The 16,411-nt window shown below is 45.6% G+C and overlaps 1 protein-coding gene across 2 annotated transcripts in view; it reads right to left on the bottom strand.

Moving 5' to 3' along the window:
- Positions 1-11,371: 11,371 nt before the first annotated feature.
- The window catches only part of LDAH (lipid droplet associated hydrolase), a 130,091-nt gene continuing 125,051 nt past the window's right edge, over positions 11,372-16,411 (bottom strand). For both annotated transcript variants that reach the window (XM_075750521.1, XM_075750520.1), the window contains one exon: positions 11,372-14,664. In XM_075750521.1, coding sequence (XP_075606636.1) covers positions 14,473-14,664 — 192 coding nt within the window. In that variant the 3' untranslated portion in view covers positions 11,372-14,472. The remainder of the gene's footprint in view (positions 14,665-16,411) is intronic.

The following is a 16,411-nucleotide window of genomic DNA, read 5'->3' as shown; positions in this document are numbered from 1 at the left end:
CTGGGGATGCCCTGGCTCCATGTGGTCCGAAGCGCTGGCCCTATTGCCGATGACCTGCAGGAGGTACTGGCTGGCGGGTCTTCTCCCTTTCCTGCACAAAATCCCTTTTCCGAGGCACACTGGGCACCTGGCATCAGGCCCACGAGTTGCACAGCCATCCTTGGTGTGTCTGGAGAGAAGCAAAGGTCCTGAGCTCCCCAGGGAGGAGACATTTCACTCGGGTTCTTCTTTTTCCAAATAATCTCTATAGAAGAGTTTAGCTCCGCCCTGCCTGCCTTTGGTACTGATTTCCCAGCGAGGTCCATCACTCCCTGGATCACCTGCCTCTCCCCGCTCCATTAAGGGAGCCCAGATCCGCCGGGAACAGACGTTTCCCATGCAAACGGCTGAACACCACCCTCGGAGACCCCTACACAAAGCGAGGTGCTTTGACCCATCCTGAAAGTGCTACAGGATTTTAGTAACTCAGGAGCCGAGTATAAATTATGCCTTTAAATCAGAGAAGGCTTGCATCCATGCCAAGGCATGTTTTGGATGCCGGGAAGCATTTCTGCTGCACCTCGGTGGCTTTTGGTACCGAACTTTGGCGTCATGGCTGGATTGGCTTAGACCAGAGATTTTGCTTCTGATGGTTTGTTTTTTACTGGTGGTCAATGTGTTGGCGTGTAAACGTCTGTGCTCATTAGCGACAGTGATTTGCTTTTGGGGGAGATAAATCCCTGCTGGAAAATGTGGGATCTTTTTTCTATATAAAGCCAGTTGTTCTCCATCACAGGGGTGTTCTGCTAGGGAGGGCTGAGCCAAGCCAGGACAGAGAGGGAGTCACCTCAAAGCACTCTACCGAGATCCAAATGATTTCAAAGGTCAGGAAAGCCTCAGTGAGGCTCCAACAGCCCCCTCCCCACAGGAAAATAGCGCATCAGCAGGGAGTAAACCAGGCACATCCATAATAGTGATATATCCGCTGGGCTAAACGCCCCCAGCCTCCTTCCATCCTCACCCCCTGAGGTCTGCTCTGCATGCTCAGCCTCTGGCCGGTGGCAACTCAGGGGAGCGAGCGTGGTACCCGTAAGTCTCGTGTAACCCCCTTGACACCCACACAGCAACTCTGGCTTTACATCCGCATATCCGAGAGGAAAATCCAGCTCCCTACCTCAGCATGAATGTTAAAATATATTAAGTGTGATGCACCTGTACCCAGGGGGATGTTCAGAGATGGAGGTTAGTGGGGCAGAGGAAGAGTCAGGTCCATGCCAGTGGGTTTTCTCACTGTCAGCATTTAGGGGGCTGAGGTGCAGCTGGAGGGGTCGGCAGGAGGGCTCCTGGCTTTCCTCTGACCTTTGGCTTTAGCACAGGCGGTTAGGGGAAGGAGGTTGGCACGAGCAGCGCGGAGCAGCTTGCTCTGGAAACACTGCATCATTTATAAAGTTACCAAGCTTTCAAAGTACCTGATTTTTCAATCGCTGTTGGTTCCTTGATAGTTTTTCTCACTGCTGAGACAATTTTTTTAATGTTTTCATTTCTTTTTACCCCCTCCCCTTCCTCCAAATATTTGCAGTGGAGCTTCGTGGGCAATTCAAATCCAGGCAAGATATACATATAGCTCCTGGCAGCCCCCGCTGGCTGGTGGCTCTTATGAACCTCGGCCAAACGGGTGGCTTGAGACCTGCCCCTGTGGGACCACGTCCGAGCAGGTGTCGATGCCAGTAACCCCTGGTTCCTGTGGTTCAGCCACAGCTGCAGGGAACAGACAGACAGACAGGCAGGTGTCACCCACCTCAGGTTTGGAGGTGGCCGATGGAGAGCATGGTGACGGGTTGGGTCTCACGATGCTTTACCCCAACCTCGCTGCTGGGGTGCTGGTGAGAAAAGCTGTGGCTCAGTGACTGCAGTTTTGTAGCCTGGATTGCTACGATAAAGGAGAAAGGGGAGAATTTGGGGAGAGCGCAGAGGCTGCTGCTGGCAGCGATGCCATCCATGGGTTTGCCTGTGCGGGAACCAGTCCCAGCTCTCCAGGCTGCAGGTGCCTCTTCCTGAACAGGCACGTTTGGTGGGGGAGCAAGCTTCTGCCCCCCGGAGCGAGCCCAGTGGTGGTGCGGTCCTTTGCCTTCACGGTCACGGTGACACCACCATGCCAGCCACTCTTTTAAGAGAGCATCTGCTCCTTTCCTGGGCAAAAAACCTCTGGAGGACAACAGGAGGCTGAAGGATGGTGTCGTACCCTCTTTCCCCTTGCCTAAGGAGACGGGGAGGGCAGCTCCCTGCCTGGGGCTGCTCCAGGGAGATGCGTATTAGCAGAGCAAGGCTGGACGGGAGCGGGGCTGGGGCTCTCGGTGTGTAGCTGTGCCACTGCCACCCTGGGTAAGCGTATCGGCCACAGCACTCCGTGGTCACACTGCTCGCTGCTCCCAGAGGAGTATTCCCAGAGAGTATTTCCAAGCCACCAGTCCTCCCTTATGAGGGTGGACTCGCATCCCCGTGTGCAGGCAGCAGGGGCTGCCTCTCCGTCCCCATGCGGATTCAGAGGTTGTACGCAAGCAGTGGGATTAGGCTCGGATGCAGTCGTCAGAGCCGTTGCAGACGGATGTGCTGAGCCCCCAGAGGGATGCAAAAACCTCTCCTGGGCTGAGAGGTTCCTGCGGCTGAGATGCTGCAGCCCTGCCGTGCTGGGGAGCAACGTGGGGATGTGTCTGCAAAGGGCACGGAGCAGTAAACCCTGCCTTTGGAGGCAGGTAAGCAGGGCGTCGGCGGCAGGACGGCACTAGCACAGCTCAGCCCAGCACCCCAGCACCGGAGCTGGTCCTCCGCAGAGCATCATGCTCTAACACCATAGAAATGGTCCAGGAAAAATGTCTCTCTGATCAGTTGCCTCTTGCCTGAGCTGATTTTTTGGCACATGTAAACATTATAAATAGGAAACTAGAGGTTGAACACGGACAAATGTGAATTCAGTAGACTCGGAGTGATTTTAATGGATAATTATAGGTTCTCAATTGCAGTATTTATACAACCTTTCCAGTTAGAAAAAACAGTTTCCATGCAGAGTATATTCTCATGGAGGCTTTGTTTGACCTTCAGCACCATTTTTATCTGCAGGATATAATTACAGTGAAGCTACAAATATTAAGCATTTGAAAAGGACTGTGTATCTGCACTTCACTGGCTCCCTCCCCGATACATGGGAACGTAATTGCGCAGGAGCAGGGATCTTGCAGAGTGATCCCGTTTGACTTGGAAGCACTGGGGCTGCGATTCAGGCAAGCACGCCCGGTCGGGACAGGACTGGTGTGTGTGCCTTGGCTTGGGGCTCCTTGAGCCCTGTAAAACTAAAGCTTGTGCTTAAGCCACTGTCTGCGCTGTGTCCTGAACCCCCTGTCCGGTGGAATCCCATAGCAGGGACAGTCAGAAGCAAAAAATTGCTTTATGCCCAGTTTAACTGCTTGATGACCAGGGGTGCTTCTGGCCTAGAAATAATTCCCAGGAAACACAGATTTTATCCTTTTTCATTTTCTAAAAGCAGTAATTTTTTTTTTAATTTCTTTCAAAATAAGGCAATTGTCTAACATCTCCCCCACCCCCTTTTTTTTCTTTTTTTTTTTACATTGTATTTCAAATCCAATGGTAGAAGGGAAATGAGAATCCTCTGGCAGGGAGAAGGATGTTCATATGGAAAAGGGATTGCTTCAGGCTCGCAGCAGCTTCACCCTGGCATAGCTGCGTTGATCCCAGCGGCCTTACTTCTGGTCAGCCCTGGCAGACGGAGCCATGTCCTCTTTGGCTGTTTGCTGATGCTTGGTGTACCTGTAAGGAAAAAGACGGGAAAGGCACCGCTTCCGATTAAAAGCAAACCCCAAGCCTTGAGCCTTCTGCTCAGGTCTGAGTGCCAGCGACTTCTGCGTCTGTTTGCACCATATGGATTTTAACTCACGTCTTGATTACACAGCTCTCGCTACTGGAGAAAATTGGGTGGGTCTGTAGCGATTTATCCGTCACAGTCTCGTGGCAAAACAAGCAGCTCCTTTTACTGTTGGCAGTTTTAAGCCCTTATCCCACAAACCCGAAAGTGTGTGTTTAGGGAAGTCACCTGTGCTGGCCCCATGTAACAGCAGACACATGCACCGCTGTTTGCAGCGCTGCCTCTTGCAGGGAAGAGATGAGGGAGGCCGGGGCATCACTTGGGACGCCCTGGGGATGCGGGTCCCACGAGGTTACAGCTGGGCAAACGGAGCGGAGCACCTTGGGGTGCTGATGGGATCCTTTTGGCTTTGCTGTCCAGATTTAACAGGAGTTTTGGCGTGAGCTTCGGCTTGATGTGCTTGTCTGTGATCATGGCATCTACAGTTATTCGCATCAAAAACCCCATGGCATATGTTGATGTGGCAGATACGTCATAAATACCAATCCAGCGACCAGCTCGTACTCACGTTGCAGTAAACCTGGCGGGAAATGTCATGGTTTCCTGCTGAGCATGTAGCAAGTCCTGAAATACGAGTGTCTTCTCCTTTGTCTGCATCGGGGCAGCACAGCCACGTGTCAGGGAATAAAAAACCTGCGTGGGACAACGGCAATGAGAGTCTGGGTACTGCACAGTGGCTGTGCCACTGGATTTGAAAGATGATCAGGCCGAAGGGCTATCACATAGACCTTGGTTGGGGAGTTCCACCAAATTGCTTGCTGTGTCCCATCTCCTGGGTGAAACCAGAGTTGCAGTGTGAATTTTTCACTCTTCACGTCACCCTCTGGGGAGGTGAGTGGGCAGGAAAACCCACGTGGGCAAAACTGAGCTCTGCTGTTTGAGAGCAGCATGGTTCTTCTCTTAACTCGCCAGGACCAGCAGATGGAGAGACCACACGTGTCCCACTGGTGTCAGAGCAGCTTCCCCGGTGTTGGGGATCCCTTTAGGGCTGCGTAGGGTCTGGACGGGAATGGTGGGTAGCAGGAGCAGAATGCGGCAGCTTGTTCACCACTGGCGCTGTGTCCTCTGTGAAAATATGTTGGGGAGAGGAGTTACTGTCCCATGGATGGGGTGTTGCTGATCGTCAGGAGCCTGTGACCTCACGTGGTGGGGGGAGAGTTTTTCTGCCCTTGCTGTCTTTGAATTAATGGCTGGTAAAAGAGTGAGATGTTCCACCAGGCTGGTCTTTGTGACACTTTGAATTTTGTCATCAGTTGGTTTATGTCTTCCATGGAAAAACCAGCTGCATTCAGGCTCTTTATTCCTAGTACAGCATGTTGCAAGGTACATAGAGGTGCAAAGATGTCTCTGAAAATCAGTTATGCCCTATTGGCAAGTGTTCTGGACCTTCGAAAAATGACCAAAAGTTGGCAGTCCTGCTAGTATAACCTGCTGACCAAGGACCCCACCCTACATCATGAAGGATGTTTTGCAGCATTACACCTCCAGGCACGCATAGCCTACCTGGCTGCTTTTTCCTTTTACTGGCACTGGTATTTGAGCAGCCCCCCTGAATTTACTGTGTTGGAGAGGATCCTGATTTCCGTGGTGGTGGGAAGGAGCACACCGGCAGGCTGACTGACGCACCATGTTTAACTTTTGGCTGAGTGGACTTGGGTAGGAAGCGTTGGGCAGCAGAGCATTTTCATGTGGATCGGTATTGAAAAATTTTAAACCGAAGCTTGATCCATTCCCAGAAATGGCTGAAAAAAATCCCCAGCCATTTTTCAGTGTTTTTTCAGCAGGTTTTGCTCTTCGTTTTTCTGTCATCACCACTTATGAGTTCATTTGTACGTTTTGTGAGCTCATTTTTCTGCTCTGGTACTTGTGCTCATACTTTGGGTTTTCAGGATAGGGAGCGTGGAGCCTTGCTGTGGTGTTTGGTGGGTGGGAGGAGAGCGAGGACGGACAGGCTGAGCCTCAGCGGCAGGAGGCTGGGGCAGTCTGTGCCCTCGAGCAGGGGACGGTGAGGGAACGGGTCTGGCTGGGTTGAGGCTGGTGGGAGGAGAGGACCCACTCATGATGGGTCACATGCTCAAGTGCTTTCTGATGGGAGGTGGGAGTGTTTGGGTGTCCCTTTCCCTCCAAGTTGCCAGAGCATCAACCTATGCTGGTGCCACCCAGGTCTCTGCCAGCAGAAGAAAGACGAGACTGAGACTCTGGGTCAAACCCGGCCTCCCTGGGAGCTGTGGCTCTGGCTTTGGTCCTGGTCTTTGGGAAGATGGTGGCGTTCCCCAAGGCATTTCATTCCCCGCCTTCATCCTGCCTTGATGAAGACAGAGGAGGGGGAGCAGGAGGGGAAGAAGAGTTTCTGAAGTGCTGAGCATCCAGTGCTCCCATGTATTTTGGTAGTAGCCACATTTGTGCAGTGCCTTTGCAAGTCAAGTTCTTACAGCCTGACCAGTGGTTCAGGGGGTTAGCTCCAGCCTTGCCCACCTAGAGTCACCACCAGCTCTGTCTTGTGCTCTTTGCTGGAAAAGCTGATGGAGAAGCCACTCACAAGACCTGAACGTATGTTGGCGCGGGGAAGACCTGCTCCACTTTTGGTGCTGCTCGCTTTAGATGCAGGCAGGAGCAACGTCAGCCCTGCTTGTTGATCCAGTTTGCTAAATCACTACGTATCCCATCACCGCGTGCCCTTGTTCAGAAGTCAACACTACCTGCAGCTCCTTTGACAAAACAAGCCTCTCTGCTGGTCAGTCATGGGTTTATTTATATGTTCCTTTCTTTGATTAGAAAGGAAAATATCAAAAAATGAAAAAGGACTCGCATTTCCAATAGCCGTATCTCTAGTAGTTATAATTTTTGAAGCAATACTCATATCCCTGTGTGTGCCTCTAAACTATCCATTTATTTGTTCAGCCTTTTCAGGTCTGAGTGTGTGAAGTATCTCTGAAGAAGATAGCTCTGTAAGTGATGGTGTAAATGCATTGTTTGTATGTATTCTAAAGTTTAAATAGATTGTACATATGGGATTGTAAATGAACTGTAAACAGCAATCTATATTTTCTTGAATATATTATATAGCAGTATATATTTGTTAAATAAGTATTCTTGTATACTCTTCAATAACCTTTTTAATATTTTGTACAGATAAGTTTATTAAATATTTTATTGATAAATAGATCTCTGTGAGATTTTTTTCTTTTGAAGACTTGTGTCTGTGTCCTGAAACCAGATGGCTCATTTCACAGCAACTTTCATAAGTCACCTTTAATTCCTGGGCTACCTAAGAATGAAACCAAGAATGAAAAAGAGGTTCATTTTACACTGCCTTCCTTGGCCACCTCAGGTATTTTCCAAGGAAAAAAAAAGAACAGTGAGTGTTTGTGATGGATTCATCAACAAAATATACATCCTTTTCTTCCCTGTGTTTCTGAATACTGTTCACCTGCCTTGACTAGTAGTCACCCAGCCCCAGCCAGCCAAACAGGATTCTCTCCATTGGCTTGAATAGAAAGTATTAGAGGGTCAGAGTCATTGTATTGAGAGGGTAAATATGAGAGCTGGGAGATTATCCCCTGCTCACATCATACTTGTGATCGCACAAAGCTGGCCGGACGAGTTTAACTTGAGCACGGGGCTCTGCCCCTGCAGGTGCCCAGCTCCCTGTGGTCCCCGCAGAGGGACCCCAAAGCAATGCTCTTCTGGAGGGGTGAGGGAGGAACCCAATCTGGTTAGGTCTGGTGAAAACATCCCCTTTGGAAATGAGGAAGAAATTAGGAATTTCAATATTTAGGATACCAAAAAAAAAAACCCCCCCTAGAAAAACGAAGCAGTGCGTTCTTTTACCTCAAATCAGGTCTAGTAGTTTCATTCCTGTTAGGTACCACTGGTATATGTGACATATCACCTACTACTCGAGAGATTAGGCTATTACTACTGCAGCAAAATTTTCCCCAAAGAATACTTTTAATTGAATATTGGGATTTAGTCTTCCATTCTTCCCTCTTTTGAAGGTTTTTTTTTGTTTGTTTGGGTTTTTTTTTTTTTTTTTTTTTTTTTAAATAGCTGAATAAAGCACCCTGGGACATGAAATCCTTTTGCATTTCTAGTAGGTGAACTTTAAAAGTTATGGCACATCCAGAAAGCAAGGAATCTGTAAGATCAGCTTAATCCATCACATTAGGTTAATGTGATGCACGTTCTGGGAGGGGCTGTAAAAAGCCATAGAACTTTTTTTCATCTGCTTTCACTAGGACATTAGAGTTGCAAAATCAGAAGTTTCATGGAGAATGAGTTGCTTTAGCATGTATTCCTGCAAAGGACATCGCCAACATGCCTTGGAGACAGCGAGTGAGGGTAATAGGGTTAAGACTGCCTCTGTCCCTACCACATACAATACTGTGAACGTGTAGGTGTGGAGTGGGGCGCGTTTAGAAGCCCAGAAGTCTTCAAGGCATCAGGTATGTGTTTCAGTCACAGCAGAGCAACTTCAGATTTCAAGACGTAGGAGAAATCCATGGAGAACTGACAAAGGAGGTTTGCCTGAAGGACTTAAAAAGGAGTTCTTACAGGACTGGTATTTTCTAGGCTGTCCCTTCATCTTGAGCACACCCACACAAACAAACGGCTCAGCTGGAGTGAGGCATGGTGATTTCTATTCCCAGTGGCACATGGAGTGACATACCAAGCACAAGCCACCTTTTGGGCAGTATCCTGCATCCCCACATGCTCATTTACAGTCACATTGGCTGAGAGGGTCTTTTGGCACAAGTTCCCTGGCTAGGCACGTGGAGGGAGGCAGGATGGCGCTTGCCACCATGCCCCTGCCTACTCTGTGGGCACTTTTACAGGAAAGTATTATCTCAAGTTATTTTCAACAAAACATTGAAGGGTGAGAGCAAATGGTTATTCATCGGAATCCCGTCATGTCTTCACTGAAATCAGTGGGAGTGGTATGTTTGTGTTTGGTGGAGATAGGTTTTTAGTCCTTACTAACATAGCACTTCAGACTACTCATGTGATTTACAACATAAAATAGTTAATCCTCATATATACTCAGAAAACCAAGCATTCTCACGGTCAGTTTAGATTTCAGAGAAATCAGAGGCACAGCAAAGACAGGTGAGATGCCCCAGGTCACACATTGATGCAATGGAAGAAAATGCAGAGCATTGCTAAAACAGGACATAGTCTGACTCGGACACCTACTGACTTCACCCTAAAGCAAATGCCTGAGTCCTTTATGTAGTAGAAATTCAGTTGGTGCCTGCCAGGACCTCCAGAGGGAGATCTGATACCCCTGCATTTAGATATCTAAGTTAGACCAGATAGGGAATTTTGACATCTATTTTGGGAGCAGTGCTTTATAAATTGGGGGCAAGTTAGGTGAGCCAGGTCTATTTTGCTTGGAGTACCAGTTTTACTCTTAGCACCTAATCCAAAGTCCAGTGAGGTTAGTTTTAATGTATACATTAACTTCAGTAGGTTTGGGAGCAGGCTCTGTCATCTGCTCAAGACTTACCTGAAGCCTCTCATGTAGTTTTCTGTAATGCAGACTAATCCAGAAGATGCTTAGGGAGATCACTGGGACGTGTTTGCTGTGAGGCAAAACTGCAGTCCCAAAGTATTCTAGTATGAGAATTTATTTTCAGTAACTGATACTGGGCAGGCATGTTTTCATTACTATGAAAGCCCAAATGCTCATTATCACAAAGCGCTAATTCCACAGGAATCCTGCTATGTTGGACTGTCCTATTTTGGGGATACGAGGAGAAAGGAAAACTCCCGTCTTGCAGGCAATAGTTTTGTACTGAAGCTCTTTGTTCATATCGTGCCACCTCTCAATCGATCACTTGGGTCTCCCTAAGCCTGTGTCCAATCCTATTGACTTTACTGAGGTTGGACTGGGGCTGTAGTTGGACTTACACACTCCATTTCACTCTGGATGCTTAAAATCCTAGGGGTTTTTGTGTGAGTGAAAATACAGGTTCCTTCCCCATAAACACAGATGAGTTGCAGTACCCTCTGCATGATGATAGCAGATGATGTTAACACTTCAGAACATTTATATTCTGTAAATGGTATTCCTGTTTCTAACAAGTTGGATTGGAACAGGTGGAACCTTATCGAACTTTAAGGAGGCCTGTTAGGAAGAAGGAGTAGCTGAATCCTGACACTGTGAAAACCTGTTTTTCCCAATTCCAAGCCACTTCATACACGAGGATTTCTCTTAATATATGAAGCACAGTGTGTTTTAGAGCTTGGGGGGGCTTTAAGGCTGGTTTGTGGAAGATGTTCATAAACTGGGAAAATGGGGGGTACCCTCCCCTGCCTCCTTCACCATGAATTGCTTCAAATAGGATGGCTAAAAATCTCCTTCGAGTGTCTGACTGGCAAACCTGCAGTCAGATACAGAGTGAGTCAGATGTGTTAAATAACATTCTGCATTTTATTAGCCGTTGCAAACTACTTCCCACAACACAACTCCTTTCCTGCAAGCACGGGGCTGCAATAGGTGGAATGGAAAAACCTAGTCCATTTGCTGTCAGCTTAAGTGCTTGAAAACAGTCTTTAATTAAATCTCTCCCTGCCTGTCCCTTCTGAGCATGCGTGTTAGCCTGTTTCATAACTTCTGCATGATGCTACCGAGAGCAACGATCGCTTCTGGCAGCTGCCTTGTACTGTTACTGCTGTATCTGCTGCTTGTACTCAAACCCCACCAGCTGTTCCAGAAATATCTGCTGTTTTAATAGTATCTCACAAATGCTCTCTGGATTCTTATTCTGTAAATGTGCCAGGAAAAAGAACATTTGCCTGCAAGTGAAGAGCCTCAGAAACTTATTGTAGTTTGGAGTCTGAGTGTGACCTGTGATACAGAGTAAAACAAGTCTCTTGGGTCTAGTAAGTTTATCCAAACCCCGTAACAGTTTGAGTGAATTTACTAATGATAACATTGAACATCTTGTTTAAAGTCTTTCCTGGCAATTAGCTAGACTGAAGAAAGGGAGGAGGAGCAGATGCACGTATAAACCCATTTTCTGTAAAATAAATGTGTAAATGACCTAGATTGCAGAGAAGAGACATGTATTGTGGCTCATGTATGCAACCTGTCTCCTGTGCGTCAAGAAACCGGTGTTTAGCTTGGAGTCCAACTCCTTCCCAATTCTTCCCCATAAACACTGGGCAAGGACTCATCAAACTTCCTGAAGGGACAGACCTCACTGATCCACACATTCTACAGCTCATTCAAAGCAGCAAACATGGAGCTGGAGGGAGAAAGAGGAAATACCGCTTACTTCGGAGTGGCTCATAAAAATGCTTAAGTGAGTCAGGTGCCTACCACCCACTGAGCAGATGTCTACATTGCATCTGAAATTTGGGGTTTGGCAAGTATTTTTGTAAATTTTGTATGCAGGAAGTAATGAAGAAGGTGAAGTAAGACTGAACAAGTTATCAAAATAAAGAATCGAGTTACATTTTACCATAAATGTCTTTATTTTTGTTATTGGAGCTGTGTACTTTTTCATAAAAGGTATCGATCTAGCAAAACACTTGAACATGAGTCAAAGTCATTGAAGCTAGCAGGATTACTCGTGTGGTGAGAATTAAGCACAAATGTGAATGACAGAGATTAGGTGCTACTGCATACAGTCAATTCATTTGCAACAGGTTTTCCAAAAATTCTAAAATAGTCTAAAATAGGCAACACCACACTGTGTTTTCATGGTAAATTGGCACATCTGGACCATAAGTACTTTTGACACACTTTACCTGGGGTCACGGTGAACACCAGGGGCTTCAGAGGAGCTGGATTCTCATTGTGCGAGATCTGCTCCTCTTAGGAAATACAACTGTGAAAACTAGACCTGTGCTTTTTTTCAATGAGTAGAGTAGCAAATTTTCAGATCTTAGCCTTACGGTAACAGCTTCTAGGTGGAAGGTAGCAATTAAATCACTATGGTTTCGATAATCTTAGAGAAAATTCATTTAAGAAAATCGTAAGGCATTCTCCTGCAGTAGATTTGGTCTTTGCTGACCAGATCTAATCTCAGTTTAGGTCTTAATGCAGTCAGTAGGATTTGTTACAACAGATTAACATTTGTATAAAAGGAATACACAAGTCAAGTACAAGTATTGCTAAATTAATTCCTCATACAAAGTATATGAATAATGCACTGTAAACAACTGCTTCTCATAGGTGCTTCAGTTTCCAGGCTTTAATAGTTGCTCGTCATCTTTGGTTAATGCAAGATTTTTTCTGTCCTCAGGAGACCCACTACAACAGCTGAACTTTTACAAACTGATTCCTTGCTCAATGACCTGATTCCATACACTGTGAAGAACAAAAGTTTCGTTCAACCAGATCAACGTGTAAACCAAAACAACCAAGTGAACTGTATTTTTTATGTTGCTAACATACAAACATGTGCATATGTAAACATCTACGTGTACACATATATATATATCTCCACGTATGTGAACACCCCCGCCCTCACCCTGCCACAGGGAGCACCTAGGCCAAGAGGTTCATGTAGCATAAGGCCATCCAGCAGCAACGCATGCCAGGGTCTGGGGGCTGCTTAAACACACACGGACACACACAACTATGGATTCCTAAAGTGAGCACAGGAAGTGTTTTGATCATGATGAATACGCCCCTCTAGAAAGAAGGAAAGTCCCATGACTCTCCAATAAACAGAATCAGTTAGTTGCACAGTCCCGGTCCCTTCACCTTGAACGTACCTGACTCCTCTCCATGCTGCTGCAACTGTAGTCTCAACATTTCCGCCTCAAGCATCAGTTTCTGTTTCATTATGCGGCAGTGTAATCTGAAAATCCACTGGCTAGTCTCAAAAGCTAAACCAGTTCCTAATGCAAAGAAGGTCACTTAAATCCACTGGCTGGCTGCAGGTCTGAAAACTAGTCCAAAATATCCAGAAATTGAATTCTATTACAAATTGCTCTAAGTATCAGTGAACAATTTAAAGGTGGATTTAGAGAGAAGTGGAAGGTGTGTACACAATCGTGCAAGAAAAGTAAGGAATTATTAGTTCTTTCTGCACCACAGAGAATGTTCTCCAGTACCATTCTCACTAGTACCACATTAAAACTTTTAATAAATGATGTCAGTTAGATACCCAATGCATCATCTAAATTCATCTGTTTGTGAGGGCAGGACTTCTCCTGACTACATTGTGTAGTGTTTTGTTTATTTAGAAACGTCTCTATGAACTCCACAGGGAGACCATTTCACAGGTTCATGGCTAGAAAGCTTTTCCTGATTACACTTGGCTCTGTTCCCCTTACTCACATTATTTACATTTTAGATATGGCCTGTAACTTCTTGTGTTATCACAACTGGTAGGATGTTTCTTTTTTCTGGTGTTTTTTTTTTTTTCCCCCTCTTCCTCTCTGTAAAGGAGAGGGATGAACACATGTGAGGAACAGTGTACTTGTCAGCAATGTGCTATAGCAAGGATCTGGTTCTCGATAGTAACATTTCATGAGATTTCATGGGTGTGACCATGGCAGAGTAAGAGCCATTTTCTCATGGTGGACTTGCCTAATTTGTGGCTTGGCAGAAAATTTCATACTTCATTCCTTCGAGCAAAGAACGGAAATTTAGGCATGTATCACAACTGGGTTAATTCTTTAAAGTTGCTGAGGAAGCACTGTTCTCATGGACTTCATTAGGAGAGCTAGGCCACCTATAAGTAGCTATATATGGATTCTGCAATCCATTTTAACTTTTTAATAGTGGCACTTTTGACCAGCATCCTTTACCTTCTCCACAGTCAATGGAAAAACGAAACATTTGGCCATGTTCCAGATAAGAGCTCCGTATGTATTCCCTTGCTGAGCAGCCACAGTTACCTTATGGTATTTTTAATACTCTGTGGAGTCCTGGCAGTGCCCTAAACGCCTTCTGAGACTTGGAGAAACTGCACACCTCATCTACACATCTCCCTTGTGCTCATCCTGAATTCATCCCACCAAATCCGTCTGATCTGGAGGAGACAACGTCAGGGTTGTCCTGGAGCCTTGGGCTCTTCTGGCTGTCGTGCACCAGGGTTACATGGGCGGATGAGACATGTGGAGAGGGCCAGGTCTTTCACAGCATACCAGGATCCATTGCCAGGATCCATCCACAGGGGAATTTTAAGCCGTACAGAGTAGCCTGGTATTTCTGTCTAAAGCAGGCCAGCTGGGCTGCCCCAAACCCATCCCTGGCATCACCTCCAGCAGGTGAGTGAGGTGGTAGTAACTCAGGTACACTTGTAGCCAGTGAATCTAGTATCAGTGTTGTCTAGAGCACGAGAAGACAATAAATATTCCACCCTTTGCCAAGTCCTGCAGAATCCTGAAGACGCAGGATGAAGGTACATCACCACTGAATCAATAAAACTATACTTTGGACCAGCCAGTCTCTCTTTAACTTTCTCTAAAACATCTCAGTAGAAAACAAGCCATAATCTATAATAAACAGAAAAAAATAGGACAGACTCTCTCACAAAAAAATTACACGTTCACAAAATAATTACATCATTTCTTGTTAAACACTGAATCCATGTTTATAATTTGGTCAGATCATCCCGTAACCAGTCTGTAATCATAGCAGCCATCTCCTTGCTGGCATCTAGCACAAAGGCATGGCGGAGCCCTTTCTCACAAAGTCGAATGTCTCCATCTGGAAAATCCATTTTGATCTCATCGTAGTAGTGCTGCGGACACCAGCTGTCTCCAGTTCCATAGTAAAAAATCAGCTAGAAATCAAAGCACATCAAATCATTAATTTGAAAAGTTACTGATGAAACAACCAATATCCAAACAAAGAGCACTGAATTATTTGGAAATACGCGATGCTTCATGACCAAAGATATACTGTGATGAATAGCAAATTTGTAGTTCTTGGTTGTTTCCAAGTCTGCAATTAAAATTAAGTCAATTAAATGCTCTGTGACTCAGTTTCCTCATCTGTAAAACTGTGGAACACAATACAGGCTTAACTCTGAAAACAGAGATCTGCTGATGAAAGTCTGGCTGTCTTAAGAAATTTGTTATTATGGATCAAAACATCTAGTTGTCCACGGAGTCCACCTCTAGCCAGGCAAACTGCTGTGTCTTCCCCAGCTATTAGCTGTTTTCTGTGTTAGCTTTCTAGCTACTTAATCAAATAGCAACATTACCAGTAGACATTATGCTATGTCCCAGCTGAAAGGGCTAACCATTATGGCTTTCTTCTGGATATAAACTAAGAGAAAGTAGGAGGGCACTCCACATTTTTGAGTAGCTCAGTCTTACCGGCATCTATTAGGTGTGATCTCAAACCACCTGCCCCATTGGGGCCTTAGGTGGAGGAGCACCTATTTTTCTTAACCTCGGTGTTGGATGTAAACTAGAGGTGATTCACTCAGTCATGTTAGAATAACAGCAATTATGGTCATTCTCAGAAGCAAAACTTTTTTTTTTGCTTGGAGAATCGTATAATCTTAGAATCATAGAATGGTTTGGATTGGAAGGGCCCTTTTAAGGTCATCTAGTCCAAACCCCCTGCAATGAGCAGGGACATCTTCAACTACATCAGGTTGCTCAGAGCCCTGTCCAACCTGACCTTGAATGTTTCCAGGGATGGGGCATCTACCACCTCTTAGGCAACCTGTTCCAGTGCCTCACCACCCTCAATGTAAAAAGTTTCCTCCTTATACACTTTTAGTTTAAAATCATTACCCCCTGTCTTATTGTGCCCCACTAAAAAGTTTGTCTCCGTCTTTCCTATAAGCCCCCTTTATATATTGAAAGGTCACAATAAGGTCTCCCCAGAGCCTTCTCTTCTCCAGGCTGAACAACCCCAACTCTCTATCTTATCTTTGTGAAGTGATTCCCACGTAGAGCACAGGCACCTCCCAGAGACCAATGAGCAATCTTCTTTTGGGTCATAATGTGGAACTACATTCTACCAAAGTCTATTTTGTTTTGATCTTGCCCTAACAGCCTTGTTCAATGACATACATGAAGCAGGTGCTACAGGAACCACCTAAACACAAAATGTCACTCTTTTCCAAGCCATCATTTCCCCTCATTTTCATCTCAACTTTGTATGCTATAGCTATGTTTTTCAATTTCTAGAAAGTATTTTAAGGTAGAGTGGTTGTCTAGGAGACAGTAAAAACCTATGGATTTAAACCTATACAGGAACAAGATTAATGATGTTAATTTATACTGAAATGTTTGAATGCAGGTACCAGAAGGATGTTGATTGCTCAACATATCACACACAGCTTGGCCAAATTCCATTACTCTCATTTGTTTCATATTTCATTTCTGTACTTCAGTGAATAATTGAGCAATGCTAACATAAATTAGGGGACAAGAAATCTTCCTTTCATCACAAAAATCTTCAATTCCATCATTTTTGTAGCCATGTGGAATATAAATAAATGCACCCACTGGGGCAGAGGTGGGCTAAAAGCCCAGACTGCATTTCACAAAATGTTACAAGTTCTTGTCTAA

Source organism: Balearica regulorum, chromosome 3 (assembly GCF_011004875.1).
Source record: "Balearica regulorum gibbericeps isolate bBalReg1 chromosome 3, bBalReg1.pri, whole genome shotgun sequence".
NCBI lineage: Eukaryota > Metazoa > Chordata > Aves > Gruiformes > Gruidae > Balearica > Balearica regulorum.
The sequence above is the reverse complement of the archived record's forward strand: the minus strand, read 5'-3'. Positions and strand labels throughout refer to the sequence as shown.